General features: G+C 38.0%; 1 protein-coding gene across 4 annotated transcripts in view; it reads left to right on the top strand.

Moving 5' to 3' along the window:
- Positions 1-16,179, top strand: part of qkia (QKI, KH domain containing, RNA binding a) — a 94,668-nt gene extending 78,489 nt beyond the window's left edge. Inside the window, exons 5-8 of one of the 4 annotated variants that reach the window (XM_073827400.1) lie at positions 2,826-2,913; positions 5,494-5,769; positions 8,866-8,940; positions 11,803-16,179. In XM_073827400.1, the coding sequence (XP_073683501.1) occupies positions 2,826-2,913; positions 5,494-5,769; positions 8,866-8,940; positions 11,803-11,819 (456 nt within the window). In that variant the 3' untranslated portion in view covers positions 11,820-16,179. Of the gene's footprint in view, positions 1-2,825; positions 2,914-5,469; positions 5,893-8,865; positions 8,941-11,802 lie in introns of all 4 variants that reach the window. The other 3 variants (XM_073827398.1, XM_073827399.1, XM_073827397.1) reach the window with 3 other exon arrangements.
- Positions 16,180-16,434: the final 255 nt, after the last annotated feature.

Genomic DNA, 16,434 nt, shown 5'->3' with positions numbered 1-16,434 from the left:
GATCGGAACCAAACCAGTGCAGAAAGATTCTCTGGAGACTGAATATAAATAATTATCAAAAAAAGTTGAGCTTTCGACTCTGTAGCAAAAAGGAACATCAAAACGTTCAAAAGGCGCAGGGTGGCTTTTACTAAAAAGATTATAACTTTTGAACGGAATGAGATGTCTTTGCCAAACTCAGAACATGTGTGTAAAACCTGAATATGAGGTTACATAAATTGCAGATCTTGGACATTTTGTGGCGCTATAAGAGGGGAAAAAAACTAAAAATGTCTATAATTATGCAACCATTTGTCCTATTAACATGAAAATTGTCAATGAAGTCTGAGTGCCTGTTAGACAAGGTTCATGGAGGTTGATCGGAAACTCGCTGGGCCTGTTTGACTCATGGTCCTAAACAGGGCTCTGAACCGGTTCAAGGAACGAAAACGAAAAACGAAAACAAATGACATTGAACAGGAACAAAAACAAAAACGAAAACAAAATCAATTTTAATCGTTCTGAACAGAAACGGAAACAGAAATTCCAAATTAACCGGTTAATAACGGTATTTTTATCGTTCTCTTTATTATATCAATTTGGCAGACCAAAAACATGAATTCAAATTGTGTGCGCAAATGCGACGGTGACGCATACACCGTGAAATGCCCGCGAAGCAGACATAAGCAGAGCCCTTTCTGATGCGACGAGCTTAAGGTTACACCTGGCTGTTTCATGTGCAAAGGTATGTTTAGGTTTAAGTTATTGTAGCCTAATTAAAACTTGTAGTTAAAATTATGCATTACGTTTTCTTTTGCTTTTATGCATTAAATGTAAAAGCATAACTATCTGGAGTTCTGTTTTGTTTGAGTGAAAATAGCCTATAATTGGCTATATTAGGTAAGGAATATGCCGTAGCCAGCTATGAGGTCACCGAGGTCCGGACCTCGGTCATTTTTGTATATTTAAAAATAAAATGCCAAGCTCTCTGAATGATTATTTAGCCGTTTAAACCACCTCATATCACATGAGTGTTTGCAATTCATGTTGCTGCGAGAAGCTAGCGCAGTGAACGGGGCTTGAGAGCGCGTTGAGTGAGAGCGCGTGTGCAGCCTCCGTTTGTTGCCAGATCCACCTATTATACGTGTTTTTTTGACTCATTTTTCCAATTTATTGTGACACTTTGGGACGTTTATAAAGTGGAAAGTTGAATGTTAGTGTTACTGATATATTAATCTTATTTACAAAACACAAGCTTTGAACTTATTTCGGATATCTTTTTCTTTATTTTGTAATTGCTTGTTTTTCGTAGCAATATCCGGCAACATTGTACATTCATAAAAAAAAATCTTTTAGACAATCTGTAACTTAATTGCTGACAGGAAGATAACACAATCGATAAGACAAACACAGCGATCATCGTTAATATCTGAAAGAAATGTATAACACTATCAAAAACAATAGCATAATACAAATCTGTTTGTTACAGAATGAAATAGGCTACTATGACAAATAACGTTACCGTTACTGGCCAGCAGGAAGATGTCTCATGCTCAACGTTAAGTCATCAAAAAAACATTAATTAAAGCGGTGTTTCTCAACATTACTTAGTTCGGACCTCACTAATTTTCAAACCCTAGTTACGGCCTTCAGGTGAACTCGTTTACTTTCGGTTTTAAAGACAAGAAGTTCAGATGACACGAACACGGAATTTGGTTGAATCATTTGTAAACATAATGCCAAACATGTTATTAAAAGGCACACTCTATCTATCTATCTATCTATCTATCTATCTATCTATCTATCTATCTATCTATCTAATCTTATCTAATCTTATCTAATCTTATCTAATCTTATCTAATCTAATCTAATCTAATCTATCTAATCTATCTATCTATCTAATCTATCTATCTATCGCGCCGTGTAATAAAATAACGTTATTAACCGGTATTTTTTCTAGAAAACCGTTCTCGGAACGTATTGTTTAATGAGGAACGCAAGAACAGAAACGTTATAATATCGATTCTGCTCGGAGTGAACCGAATGGATTTTTTTTTTTTTCGTTTTTAAGCCCTGGTCCTAAAGGTGTGTGAGAAATTTCAAAGAAATTTGCCGCTGAGGAGGCAATATTTCACATTTTTTAAGGGTGTAAACGATTGTATATTGTGCAGTTTTTCACACGTACGCACAATATTTATATCATATGGTGGACCTCCTCCTATAGAACCACTGTTGTCAATCAAACGGTTAGTTAAATTCTTGAAGTTGTGAAAAACCTACTAGTTTTTTTGCTTAGTCTGGAAAAAAACACTGCAGTAAAAAAAATTTGGACTCTCTAAATCAATAATTATCAAAAAAAAAAAAAAAAAGTATTGAAATTTTAACTTTTGGGAAGCTAGGGTCATTTAAAAAAGGGGTCTGCCCAAATATAGCCAAAAGCCTATATAGCCTAAATGAAAACTCAAAACATCACAAAACCTGATCATTACATGCAACAGGTGATTCCAAACAAGCATACAAAGTTTTAGGAAGATCGGACCACAGCGGGCACTATAACAGTCATAAACATAAAAAAAAAAAACATATCTATGGTAAATGATCTGCATTTGCCAAAAATGTTTTTTTTTTTTTTTAATTGTTATTGGCTTGCTAAATAATGTCTTTTTTCATATGTGCTTAATTAAATGCCTTAAAGCACTTGAACCCTGGTAAATATGTTTATATTTTGTTTTATTCACTGTTTTTTTTTTATTTTTTTATTATTGAAACCAAATTGTTCCTCGATTGGTGATTGGTTGTGTGAGTACTGAGGTTTCCTCTAATTGGTCTTTTTCTTTTTTTAATAGGCGGAAGGAGAAGATAATCTAAAGAAGATGCAGCTTATGGAGCTGGCCATTCTCAATGGAACATACAGAGACACCAACATCAAAGCGCGTAAGGAGACTTATTCACACATCGACAGCTAGACGCTCACAAACTTTATATAAACACACACTACAGAATAAATAGACTTGAACATTAACACACCCACAAAGCATACATAAAACTAACCATTAGAGAATAATGTGAGTTCAGCTGTGATTGTGTTGCACAGTGACTGAAGAGATCTGTTTAAATGCTTACACACACAATCACACCCGTATTTTTAGGACCCAGAGCTTACACACACAATATCAAATCACAACCAGCCGTAATCAGTCTCTTGTATCCATCCTTAATCCACATGTAAATACACATACACATACAGTGACATATATATTGAAGTTGTTTTCTATGCTGACTTGCTCCACAAATGAGCAATTAAGAAAAACGGCGAGTTCATCAGACATGAGACGCTTGTTTTAATTCAAGAAAGAATCCTGTTCGCTGCACACACCTCATGAAAACATCTAATCATCTGCCCACAGTCTAGTATTTCTGTCTCTCTTTATCCCTCCCTCTCTCCTTTTTCTCCCTTTCCCTCTTTCTCTCTCCCACCTCCTTTCAAAGCTGTTCCAATTGCAATCACAGCTTGCGTAATCTTGGTGTGGCGTACAGAATCATTTTGCTGCATGATTGTGTTTTAGGTCGTCTTTAGGTCATAAACTTGTATTAGTTCTCAAAGTTATTTGCATACGATTCCACCCATGTCATACATATTCATTACTGCAATGCATTTCCACAATGACATAAAAGGTTTTGGGCTTTTATACTGATCTGTGAAGTAATATTTGCATGACTGTATATATGATTGTATGAATTTATGAATGTGTGCATGCTTATTTGGGTATATATGACAAGGACGGGACATCTCTTTTTGGAAGAAACACATCTGTTTGGCTTCAGTGCAGAATGTTCACAAGCATTTTTTTTTTCTGCCCTGTTGTGGTTATTTCCTCTCCACATCTGCACTAAATGTCCCAATGGCATGTAGAGGATTTGATTCATGTGGGAAAGCTTATGGGAAGTTGGTGGAATCAATTGTAGAAAGTGCAAATAACATCAGCACATTTTAGCGCGCAAACTGATGTGCTGTTTCCGCTACATGCCGTAGGACATTGAGTTCAGATGTGCCGCTTTAAATCAGTTACTCTGTGTTGTGTATTAGTGCCTCTGTTTTGATGATCGGTTGCCCTGGTATGATCAATCATCAGTTCCTATTTGTGTTTTAAGCTGCTTTTCCACCGAAATTACCTGTAACTATTTGTCCCAAGAACTTTTTCCCCAGGAACTTTTTTTTTTTTCCTCACCCAGACCTGTTTCTGTCTGTTTCCATCGCGGTCTAAAGTACTGAGAAGATTAGCCTGGTGACATAGGTCTGCGCACGTTTCTCAATACCAAGTAAGCAAATTTCAGGCTTGCGTCCTCTGTAGCTTGGACTTTGCAAGTTCGACTTGGGAGTGTGAACTCCCGCGGACGGGACGACGCAAGTCCGTAATTCTGCAAGCAGCAGCGTACTTGATAACATCAGTCAGCTCGCCTTGGCTATTGCAATTTTCCTCTATGTATTTACAATAAGGTGAAATACGATATCTAACACCACTGCTTTTTCGTTTTCATTTAAACATATTAATAGTAGTTCAGGAAACGTACATACATTACAATGAAGCTAAATATATTATGAAACCGTATTGCCTCTTTCACTTTCATTTTAATATAGATTAGAATAAAGACCAAATATTACCTGTTAGATTTACCCAAAACAAATTATATCTTATGTTTAACCACTACAGAGACATCAGAGCCAGCGGCAGATATCAGAAGGACTAGCTGAGCTGAGGCTGCTCTCGTCTGTGGAGCTCATGTCCTCGAAATCGGCGAAGCACATTTTCAAATAGGCGCTGTCTTTTATAAACAAACTGCAGATTTGAGCTTTAAACAACTACATTCTCACCTGAAATACTTGTAAAACTACATTTCATGACATAATAACAGTAATATTTTAAAAATATATATGTGAATATTTGGTGGTTGAAATACAATGCTGTGTGAACTCATCGAATCAGCATGTTCAGCTCCCAAGTCCTACCCCCGATATTTCCAGACCTTTACAAGGTACTACCTCTTGAGCAGGAACTTTATTTAGATCCTGGTTCCTGCGGTGGAAACACACAGAGAACCGGCCCAAAGTCCCTAGTTTCTGGGGAATGTTCCTGCGGTGGAAACGTGGCTTTAGATTTGACAATTTTTGGTTGTGGGTTTTTAGTTTGCTTTAGAGTGTAATTTTTTTTTGTGGTTCATTGACCATTGCATGGACTAATTTTCCTTTATTTTTCCCCCACCCCCCTTTCCCCCCTCTTTTCGTGTACTTCTATTTTCCTTTCCCTGCTTGTGCTTTTCACACTTCTTTTTTTGTGCCTTCTGTCTGTTTCTATATTTCCCGCTTCTGCTCTGAAAATTTTATACATGTTCACACACCCAACCTCCTCCTATCTCTCCCATACTTTTCTCTCTGTGTGTCTTCTCTCCCTTTTGCTCTTTCTGTCTTTCACTCTTTTCCGTTTACGGCAGCCACCCTTGCATTCTCTCTTGCAGCAGCGGCAGCGGCTGCTCAAGGCCAGCGTCTGATCGCCGCCCCTGCGGGTCAGGTCCTCCCCCCGTCCGCCCTCAGGCCCCCCACTCCGGCAGGGACCCCCATCATGAACATCATTCGGCCCACTCAAATGGCCACTGTGCTACCCAACGGCACCCCTACCCTGGTGCCCCCGACACCAGACGGGGGTATTATCTACACCACGCCCTACGACTACCCTTATGCCTTGGCACCCACGTCTCTGCTGGAATATCCCATCGAGCACGGCGGAGTCCTAGGTAAGCGGGCGTGGGGGCTTGGCACTTTACCCTTCTGTGCCCCGCAAGAGGGTGCTGCCGGGTTGTTTTACGGGGGCATGTTGGATGGGTCGTCACCCGGCCCAGTTCAGGACTCACTGAAAGGTAAATATGTGATGACTAGCTCATGCTAGTGGGCTGGGTAAACCAGGTGATTAAAGACATAGCTACAGAGACGGGCTGGAAAAGGGACCAGTTATGTGCGTTTTAAACGAGGTATATTCATCTAAAATGTTTTTATTTATTTATTTTTTTTGGTGCTGCGTAAGAAGTCTTTTCTCAGGACACGCACACACTCGCTCTCGCAGACAGTGGCGACATGCTTGCTTGCACACATCTTCTTTTTTTTTTTTTCTTCCCGTCTCTCTCTCTCTCTCTTGCCGGAGGCTTTGTCAGGCAGGCTACTGGTGGATCCCCTCGGATTTCTCCTGGCTTTTGAAATTATTTCTCTCTTCCCTGCTGTAGCAGGCCTTGGTACCAGTGCTGAGCGGCAGAGAGAGAGAAAGAACCCAGAGTCCCGTTGGGGATGTTCATTAAATTCTTCCACTATTCTCACTGTATCCAATTGTCTTATTTTACCCTTGTGAACTTGAGCGCTCGACCCTATTCAGAGAGAATTACCCATACTCCCCTGCCTAGTGAGGGGCTTCTGCAAACACTTGCAAAGAAGATAGATGATAACCACGACATCACAACCTCCTTTACAGACTTGACACTTTGCATCAAAGCATTTTAACATTCAGAAATCAATTGTTTAAATGGAGATGGCGATCAATAGCATGATGAAGTCATGTGTGCCCAATGTTGCACTTGAATAGCTTCGGTTAGCGCTCGTTTTTGAGTCGATGGAGAGATTTCTGAGCTCTGTTCACTGGATGCTGTGTAGCTGGCACGTTTGGGTCTTCCGCTGTTCTGACAGTGCCGCGTTTCCACTTTTAAACTTAAACACTTACAAGCTTAGCAGCCTTTTATTTACTTACAGTATCGATCCAACATCAAACCACCCCCAGACCAGACCATGTTTTCTCTCACTCGCTGCCTTTCGCTCGCTGGGCTTCTGTGCAATCAGAAGTGATTTGTTGGACATCTGCTGTTGCAGCATAGCATGTAGGCGTATACACACACACACACACACACACACACACACACACATATATAGTTAAGAGGGAAGCGTTAGCACTTCCAGAATTTCTCCAGAGGAGAGTAAAAACATTCATGGTTTGCAACTATTCTGTGATGTCATTATGTGTACAGTCGTCACACCCTGGCAGGGCCACGGAGCTCTGCAGAGTCATTCAGAATCAGTCATTCTCAAGGTGTAAAACAGACCCAAGTTCTCAGGTGTTTGTTAAATAATTTGGTTTCAGTTGCATTTAATTGATTTGGCCTCATTTGTGCTTATATCAATTACACAGATTCCCCCCTCGCTAAAAAAATAATTGGCATGACAAATGTGCCACGTCTACAGATTCTTATCTGGACTTGTTCATAAAAATGTTCAATATGATATATATTTTGTATTAGGCTTCTTTCACCAATCTGTCTCAAGGTCTGTGCATGCCAAGAGTGAAACAAAACAGCTATGGCGATTCACATATCTATTGTTTAGAATGTTCTTTCTTTAATGCAAAATGCAACCCATTATATTTCTTTCACTTTAAAGTGAAATAACCTGCAAAATTCTACACCACATTCACATCTGTTTTATCTGTTGGGTTGCATTGTAAACCTGATGATGGTGATAATGCCAGCTCCACATCTATCAGGAATTCCAATCCAGACATATGATTAACAAAATATACAGTCAAACCAATATTTATTCAGACACCTTTCATTTCTTACATTATTACAGTTTATTCGCTATAGTGTAAAAAATGGAAATACAATATGACACACTCTTAGTGTTTAACTGTGTCAGAACAAATTCATCTTGATAATGTTAGATAACTTTGATAGAAAGGTTTGTAATGGATTAGTCAACCAAAAATCCACAACTGTATGGGTAACTATTTTACTTTATTTTGTCACTTACATTACATTACATACTATATTGTCCTGTACCCACTAGTAAAAAAAAATCAAATCAAAAATTATATCTCGTGTCTGATTTGTTTTTGGTTTGACTGTGTGTACATTTAAAAAATATAATGTTTTGACTATAGATAGCAATGGACATATGGAGCAAAAGAGGGGAAAACGGTTAATTTATGTGAACTTAGGCATTTTCACTTTTTAACAATTTAGAGACATTTCACTCTTGGTGTTGAATAGACCTTCGCTATGGAACCAATTACTGGTCTGCTATCAACTGTTATTTCAAATCGATTTGTTCTGTGCATTACCCTTTGAGATTGACCAAGAGGATAATGTAAATTAATTAATCTTGTCAATGTGCTTAGAATTTGCAGTCTATTCTAGTCTTTCACTTATAAATTCTTGTGAGCAGAGCAGAGACCATTTGTTATTTCACCGGTTTGTTGAAATTTAGCTAGAGTGAGCCAGGTGCTGTCATACAGTAATCACAGGGTGTCAAAACTTGATTACCATTTGCTATCAAATGACGCTGCTCCCACTAAAGTAATAGTTTTTTCCTAAAACACATTTTTTTTTGTGTGTGTTTTGTTTTTAAACCCGTGATTCCTTGCCAGCCCGTCTCAAACAATCTTAGAATCTTGTAAGTCAAACCAATTACTATGTAATTTTAAGTTGTAAGTTATACATTTATTAAATTCTGAGTTTTGTATGCATTTATCACTCTTGTTTTTTTATGAATTTTCTACCCACTGTGTTGATGTTGTGAATATGTATTATATGTAGAAACATGATATGCATAAATTTAAATATAGATGAAATTTCATGTAAAGCCTGTTTCACAGCTAGCTGGTTCAAATTGAGGTTCATTTTGAACAGATCTCTTAAATAAAAGGTCAAAATCAGATGTGTTTTGTATTTCTCTGCTTTCTAGAGTTCTGCTGCAGGATTGTGGTCTAGCTGTGGTCCACAGGCTTTACATGTATTTTTATTTTTATTTTTTCTGGGCTGAACCATGTCTAACCTTATGGACCTGTTGTAATCTAGGTGCAATGGCTACTAAAGTGCGGAGACATGATTCACGGGTCCATCCTTACCAAAGGATAGTGACCACAGACAGAGGTTAGTTAGATAAGATATTTCTATCTTTTTTAAAATTTCTTTGTGTTTCTCTATCTCTGAACGGGGGATCATATGTGTGTTTATACGCTACATATCTTTACTGTGGAAATGTGTTTACACATGAAATGCCTCCGGAAACACTCAGGTTTGCAGAAAGTTATGACTGTAACGGAATGAAATGCTATTTGTTTCATAGCTTTGTATATCAGTGGATTTCTTAAGTACATCTAGATCAGAAGTGCCCAAACTCGGTCCTAGAGGGCCAGTGTCCTGAAGAGTTTAACTGCAAATTGCCTCAACACAAATGCTGGGAAGTTTCTAGTATGCCTAGTAAGAGCTTGATAGCTGCTTCAGGTCTGTCTAAGGCTATGTCTACATTAATTCAAATAAAACAGTGTTTTTGTTTTAAAACACTCCACACTAGCGTTTTCAAGTGCTTTCCAATTCTCTCATCCGCACTGAAACATCAGAAAACGTTGAATTCACTTTACTGCGCGTGTGTACAGCCTCAAAGCGGTACAGAAAGAACAGACATAATTTTTCACGCAACTCTTATGGAAAGGTCGTTTTATTTAGGAAAATATCTCACCATTCACTAACGCGTCCAGGTCGTACTCATTCCCGATTGTATGTCTGATCTTAAACACAACTGCTCTACTGTTTTGCCGCAAATCACGAGTAAATTTTCTGTCATCTTTGCAGGAGTGTGATATAAAAAGTGTACAAAGTTACACATCTGTAAAAGTGAATAGCACATGACAGGCACAATTCAGATATAGATATAGATTTATAAAACAGATAGTTCTGGTCCTTGATTCTGATTGGTTGAGCAGCATTCTAAGCTGTTGTAAATTACTCTACAAACATACACCGTGAAGCCGTGGTTTACAGTGAATTTATAACAGCTAAAAGGGTTTTATCCACTCTGCTTCGCGTCACTTCTGTACACGCAATTCATTAAAATACAGGAGTGACAACCGCATTCGACAACACATTAACTCCCCCAAAAAAACAAGCAGTGACAACTTAATTTACAGAAATTCTATGCAGCGTTTACGGAACTGAACTGAACAACTAGCTGTTAATGACGCATTTAAACGTGCATCAGAAGTATGTCTTCGTCTGTATGTCAGATGCAAGAAAATAACCATGAAAGAACGCTTTACCTTAGCTCATTTGGACACAGGACTAGTTGCGCTCACAAACCCTGCAGTGAAGTGTCGGTGTTGCCAGATCTTAATAGAAAAAAAAACAACAAACAAGGACAAGCACAAAAACAGTTAAACACCCAAATGCTGCTTTTTTTTTTTTTTTTTTGGTGTTATAAAACATCTCATATCTGCCATAGACCACTTTATTAACTCTATAGAGTGGCTTGTTTTATGAGCTAAGACCAAACAACATGCCTGAAAAATACGAGGACATGGCAACCTTGCAAGACAGCGCTCTCTAAAGCAGCCTCCCGGTAGTTTAGTTAAAATCGCCAGACGAAAATGGTCTTTAGCCAAAAAATATCAAAGATACCAAATTGTCACCTTGAATTAGAAGGTTCTTTCTGCATTCTGAGCACTTTTGAGATATCGAGCTTCAAGTTTTTGCATTCCATAGACTTCTGTAGGTAGAACCATTTTTGGTTTCTAAAATAAGGCCCAAAATGTACACTGCTTACAAAAGACACATCAAATAATGTAAATAAATTGTCACACATTAAGAATGTGAATAACTCGGTTTTCACAAAAATGTCAGATAGTACCTTATAATTCTAAGGTGACGAAATGGCTAAATTCTTATTCACTCCCTCAAGACGTTACAAATGCAGGAGTGACTGCTGTTCCGTACACACGGAACAATAATTTTCCGGACTTACTCACACATTTAAATGTGGTTGTCACTCCTGAAACTTGCAGTGTACGTGGCCTATGTGTCACGTGACTAAACATGCGTCCTAGTTTTCAAAAGCCTCTGTTTTCACAATCTACACTACAATGTGAAAACGTATCCACTTTTAAGCAGTTTCCTTTACAAAAAGGAGGTTGAGGTTGGAGCTAAACTCTGCAAGACACCGGCCCTCCAGTACTGAGGTTGGGTGTCCCTGGTCTAGATCCAAAAATAGATTGTATTTCAGGTTTTTTGTTTTTGATTTTGATTTGTTTTTAAAATACAAACAACCTGGAATAAGCTTCCATTGCCAGCAAAGCCATTGGCAAAACATTTAAGCTATTACCTCAATATATATATATATTTTTTTTAATATCTCAGGTTAAGCTTATAGGATTTGGTTTTATTTTTGTTCATCTCTTTAAATGTAAAAATGTACTTCGCACCCAATTATATTCTTGGTTTACTGAAGGTACTACTTTTCTAGCAGCTGTATTTTTGAATCCTGTGTATACGTTCACTGAAAAATAAAGACAAATCCAAAGCGATATTTCGCGACCTTTATCTGTTCATTTACGTACCGTAGCACTAGCTCTCTGATTCCCCCTCACAACTAATTACACTGTTCGTAACACGCATTTCGACTCAAGACACTAAAATGTTACTAGTTTTGTTTGTATGTGTTTTTCTCATTTGTCTATGTGATACCTCTCTGCTTTTGTTTGTGGGGACATGGGGCATTTAGCGCTTTGATTACATGTAATAACGTTCTGATTGAACTGATCATGACGGTAGCGTGTCATGATCATAACCAGGTTTAGCCTGCGTTTGTCTCTTGGCCATGGAATTAGAAGGGGTTAAACAAAGATTGCATTCATTTTGCTGTTAAAATGATGTCATTCCGGTCTCTTCTTGCTAACTAATATCTTTTCTACCTTTTTTTTTTCCTTTTTGTTGTTTTCGTTTTTGTTCCTAACCACCTAGCCGCCACCGGCAACTAACAAATGACCTCTGAACTCTGAACTCTTCACCCAATGATGAGCCGCCCAAGCCTGCCTGCTGATCAGATTAACTGGTAATTGCCTTTTGCTAGCCTGGTGGACGCAGAGAGAGAGGCACCTGTCCAAGCAGTGATCCTAACATAAACCAACATAAAACACAACAACCCTCCATACCAACACACGTTGTGTAGCGATAACAACGATGATACTCTTTATTATTTTAGGTTGTTTTTTTTATTACATTATTTCTTTCTTTTTCTTTTTAAATCTCAAATGACTGGGTGGATGTTAACAGTGATGTTGCGTTACCCGAAAATCTGCACTGAAGTTTAAAAGCAATAAAGAAGCGTCTTCTGCTAATTCAGCCCTTAAATGCATTAATGCTCTGAATTTACAAAAAGAAAAAGAAACGAAAAACAACTTGGTGACCCCAGTTTCATCACGCTAAACGGGGTCCATCCGCTATCCCACCCATTTAAACTAATCAGCAAAAGAAAAAGAAGGAAAGAAATCTGCACTCACACCAACTTGTGTATTTCCTGTCCTTCTCTGATGTAATCCTGTGTTTTTCAGTTGATGAGTTTTACTGTGCTGACACATTCTGGGTGTGCCTGTCCAGCTGACTTAGAGCATGGCTACAATGACAGACTGCAAAAAGCTTGTTTTGATTTCTTTGTTCTGTTACTTCTCCCTATTTTGTTTCTTATGTTTCCATGTATCTTATTAGCGTTTGGCAATACTTGCAGGTTTTTAGCACGCTGCTCATTGCAGCGTCTGTGCCAGCTCAGTAGGGGGCGGTAGGCAGAGTCAGGCAGGGCAACAGTTGTTTGGGGTGAAGTGCTTTCAGAGTTTTCAAATCTAGGATATTCAGGGTTGGACAGCTGGGATATAAACCGGAATCAGTTTACTGAACTATGCCATCCCAAAAACTCTCAACCCCTCCCCATATACAGTGCCTGAACTTTCTACAAATCTTTCTTTGAATGAGCTGTGAGATAAAAGACAAAAACAAGAAAAAAAAAAAAAAAACAAGTATTATGTGTGCGCATTTAGCCAAAGGGTTTCCATTTAATGAATTTCATATATATATATGAGTATGTATCTAACCGCCAAGGGTTCTGTCATTTTAGTCTAGAGTTTGAAAAGGTTTGATGTCACGCCTGTATCTGTGTTATAACGGCAAATCAAAAATGAACGAAATGGTGATTAATTGTCCCGCAAGACGCTAATTTCCAAAAGCAATGAACACTAAGGAAGATGAATGAGGTAGACAGAACGGGGGGAGGGTTTAACCTCACTGCTGTATGTACCTGTACACGTTTCTGTTGATTTCTTTTTTTTTTTTTTTTTTTTCAAAGTAGAGTTGAATTTCAATTCACAAGAGGGAAGCGACTGAGTTATTTCGATTTGTTTCAAATAGCCCATCCACAATGTGTCCTGCACACCCCCAGCTACTGAGCCCACTCTTCATTTCTATACACCCTCTCAAAAAAAAAAAACATAGGATGTGAAAGCCATGTCTGCCTGTTCGAATTGCTTTATACATACATGATATATATATAAAAAAATGTATACAAATGTAGATATATCATTGCATATTAAAATGAAAAGATCAAAATTAGATACTTTTACAGGGTGCTGGAGAAGAAATATATATTTTTGCCAATTTTAGCTTTTTATACTTAACTTGCAGTTACAAAATAACAAACAGAATACAAAAAAAAATCTATTGAAAAAAAAAAAGTTTGTAGAATAGTACAGCGAAAGGTGGTAAAGAAACAAAGAAATGTTGCGTGACTTTGGATACTATTGGCCAGAGAGGGAAAAAAACAGACCAACATAGTCTTGAAAATGTCGTAAGAATCACGTTACGTGAGATGAGAAGTTAGAGAGAGAGATAAGTGCCTTACTGACGGTCGTTTCTTTTTCCAAAAGTGTTACATTCTGTTCAATAATATCCAGCACCGACTAAGATAAGCGCAGAGCGAGGGAGGGAGAAAAGATGGAAGGAAGGCTTTGTGAAGAGGAAGCACCCCAAGAGTTAAACCACGAGGCTGTTGCAGTGTTGTGCCACTGAATCTATTCTATGCAAAGGAATAGCAGTCATTTGACCAGCTAACTATGTGCCATGATTCGTCTTCCCAAAATTGTTGTTCTGTTGTTTTAAAATCCCCTTTTGAACAAAGTGTTTATTTTCTCTTGATTTTCTCGCATTGTTATGCTATTACGAGGACAAAATCGGCAATGCTGTCTATCTTTTATGTATTTGGTTACTGTGATTTATTTTTATTCTTTTGTCAAGAACAACTGCCAATCATGATGTGGAAGTCTGCCAGGGTTTTTTTTTTTTTTTTTAAGAAGAAGAAACCTCCATTTGTTTCAAGATTTGCAAACTGGAAGCTTTCGATCATATTCGCCAAAGCATACTTTATTTTACGCCAAGGAAGTGTTTTTGCGTTTCGTTGAAAGGAGGATAGACGTAGCTTTACAATGCATGGGAGAGGGAAAATAGTATTATTACTGAGTGCCAGTCACAGAAGAGCCACAGTATCAAATCACACGCTAAAGATCAGATCAGATCCGAGCAGTTTTCAGTCGTTGAAACAACCGGAGGTTGAATAGGATGACGTTTGTGTCCTGTAACCCTGGCAGTCTCTAATGTAGTCTTGTTGTTCACTTTGTTACACAAAGGTCAATGTCTTTGTTTTTCTTTCTCTTCTCAGTGTTAAATACATGTTTTTAAGCATATTGAAATAATGAAATGCAATATTAGAGAGGCGCAAAGAGACGACTACAGAGAAATGGACAGTATTAAACGAATCCCCTCTGCCATGTTACTACGTGCTGTTAATGTTTTGGAGTTGGGTTTTAGTCTATCAGGTGTTTGGAGAAATCTTCCGCCTGCCTACTACATGTGTAATAATGTAAATTACAGCCATTGTTACAGGTTTCTAATGTATTTTTCTAACTTCATTTTCTATGTACAAGTCATTTTTTTCTGATCTCCTTTTGTGATGAAACCCACTACACCTATTTTTATTTTATTTTATTTTTTCATGTCCTCTCCTTTGCCCTCCCTCTCCGGCCCACTCTTTACTCAGATCTGTCTCTCTCATTGGGAGCGTTGCCTTTTCCTACAGTTATTTTGTTTTCTTGCTGATTCTTTAGCTTGTTTAACTCATTAGCAACTTATTAGTTCCTCTTGTCATAGGTATTTTTACATGCTTGCATTTAGTTTTTATGGTGTATGCTGTTATTTTTTTTCTTATTAACCTCCTTGGCATTTATTTTAATAAACATTCTTAGTAAGAATTTTACTAACTTTGCTGATATTATTTTGTGTTGTGTTCTTTTTTAACCAGTTTAATGAATTACTACTTTGGTCTGGTTCACGGACTAACACGATTAAATCTGGTGTGTGAACACCCTCACAGTTTCTCACACAAACACACACACACACTTAAATGCATTTTCAGAGGTCCATACACATTTACAGTCCACACACACACACACACACACACACTTCCACGCAAATCTAACAGGTAAATGTGCACGAGGCAGTCCGTCCTTCACTACGCTCCTGCACTTTCATCTTTGTCGCTGTAGAAATCTTCCCAACGCGTGCTGCCATGCCTTGTCTGCCTCACTGTTCACGCAGTTTAATGGTGCTACTGGTGTTTCCTTTTTGTTTTGTTTGGAAAAAAAACTGCTGCTTTCTCTAGAACTGGATGCAATTGGGAGTTAAAGCACAACTTTTTCTGTTACGAAACCGTATAACTGGAAATGTTTAGTCTAATTTGGATTTTGAATAGTCTCCAAACAGTGCTTTTTCTTTAAAGTTTACCAAAAACCTGGTGAGCTTCAGGAATCGACGCATTTACTGCCACCACCGAAGGTATTTTCTTTTAGTGCAAATACATTTTTATCCTTCCCAAATTTCTCTAGTGCGTCTACGCCTTCATTCAGCCATCAGACTTCATGTAACGGATGTTTCTGAAGGTCGTTTGACCTGCAGAGGCAGCGGTCGGTGAGATGGTGTCTGGAAGGGCTGCTGGCTGTTTGCTTTCAGAGCATTTAAGCGGACGAAAGTACTAACAAACTGGTCTGCCCTTGTAGGAACTGCTTGGGTGTTGTTGCTATGGAGACTAAAGGCTAAAGTGTCCTCACTGTATGAGACATTTAGGATAAGTGAAATTTGTTTTTCTTTTTTATTTATTCAATCTTTTCTGTGGGGAGATGTTTTGTAAAAACCCAAGCACAATGTGTATTAATGTGATATTTTCTTTTTGTCCTAATCCAAAATTTTTCACTAATTTGAAATGCATTGCAACTGCACAAATAAAAAGTGTTTTTTATTTTATTTTTTAAGACCGTCTTTATCCCACTGAGTGGAGCTTCAGAATGGAAAACATGCATTATATGTTTGACTGACTGAAGTTGTATTCGTCTTCATTTTGAAGAGCCGTGAACAAAGCCTTAATATTATATTAATAAAGGGAAGGTTTCACAAGCCAAAATGTCCTCAGGGAATGTTTCCTCGCAGGTCACAATCACCAGCATCTAAAACATTAAAAGATTATTTTAATAATTCAGCGATTGTTTGTGGTTTCTAAAA

Source organism: Garra rufa, chromosome 21, assembly GCF_049309525.1.
Source record: "Garra rufa chromosome 21, GarRuf1.0, whole genome shotgun sequence".
Lineage (NCBI taxonomy): Eukaryota > Metazoa > Chordata > Actinopteri > Cypriniformes > Cyprinidae > Garra > Garra rufa.
The sequence above is the reverse complement of the archived record's forward strand: the minus strand, read 5'-3'. Positions and strand labels throughout refer to the sequence as shown.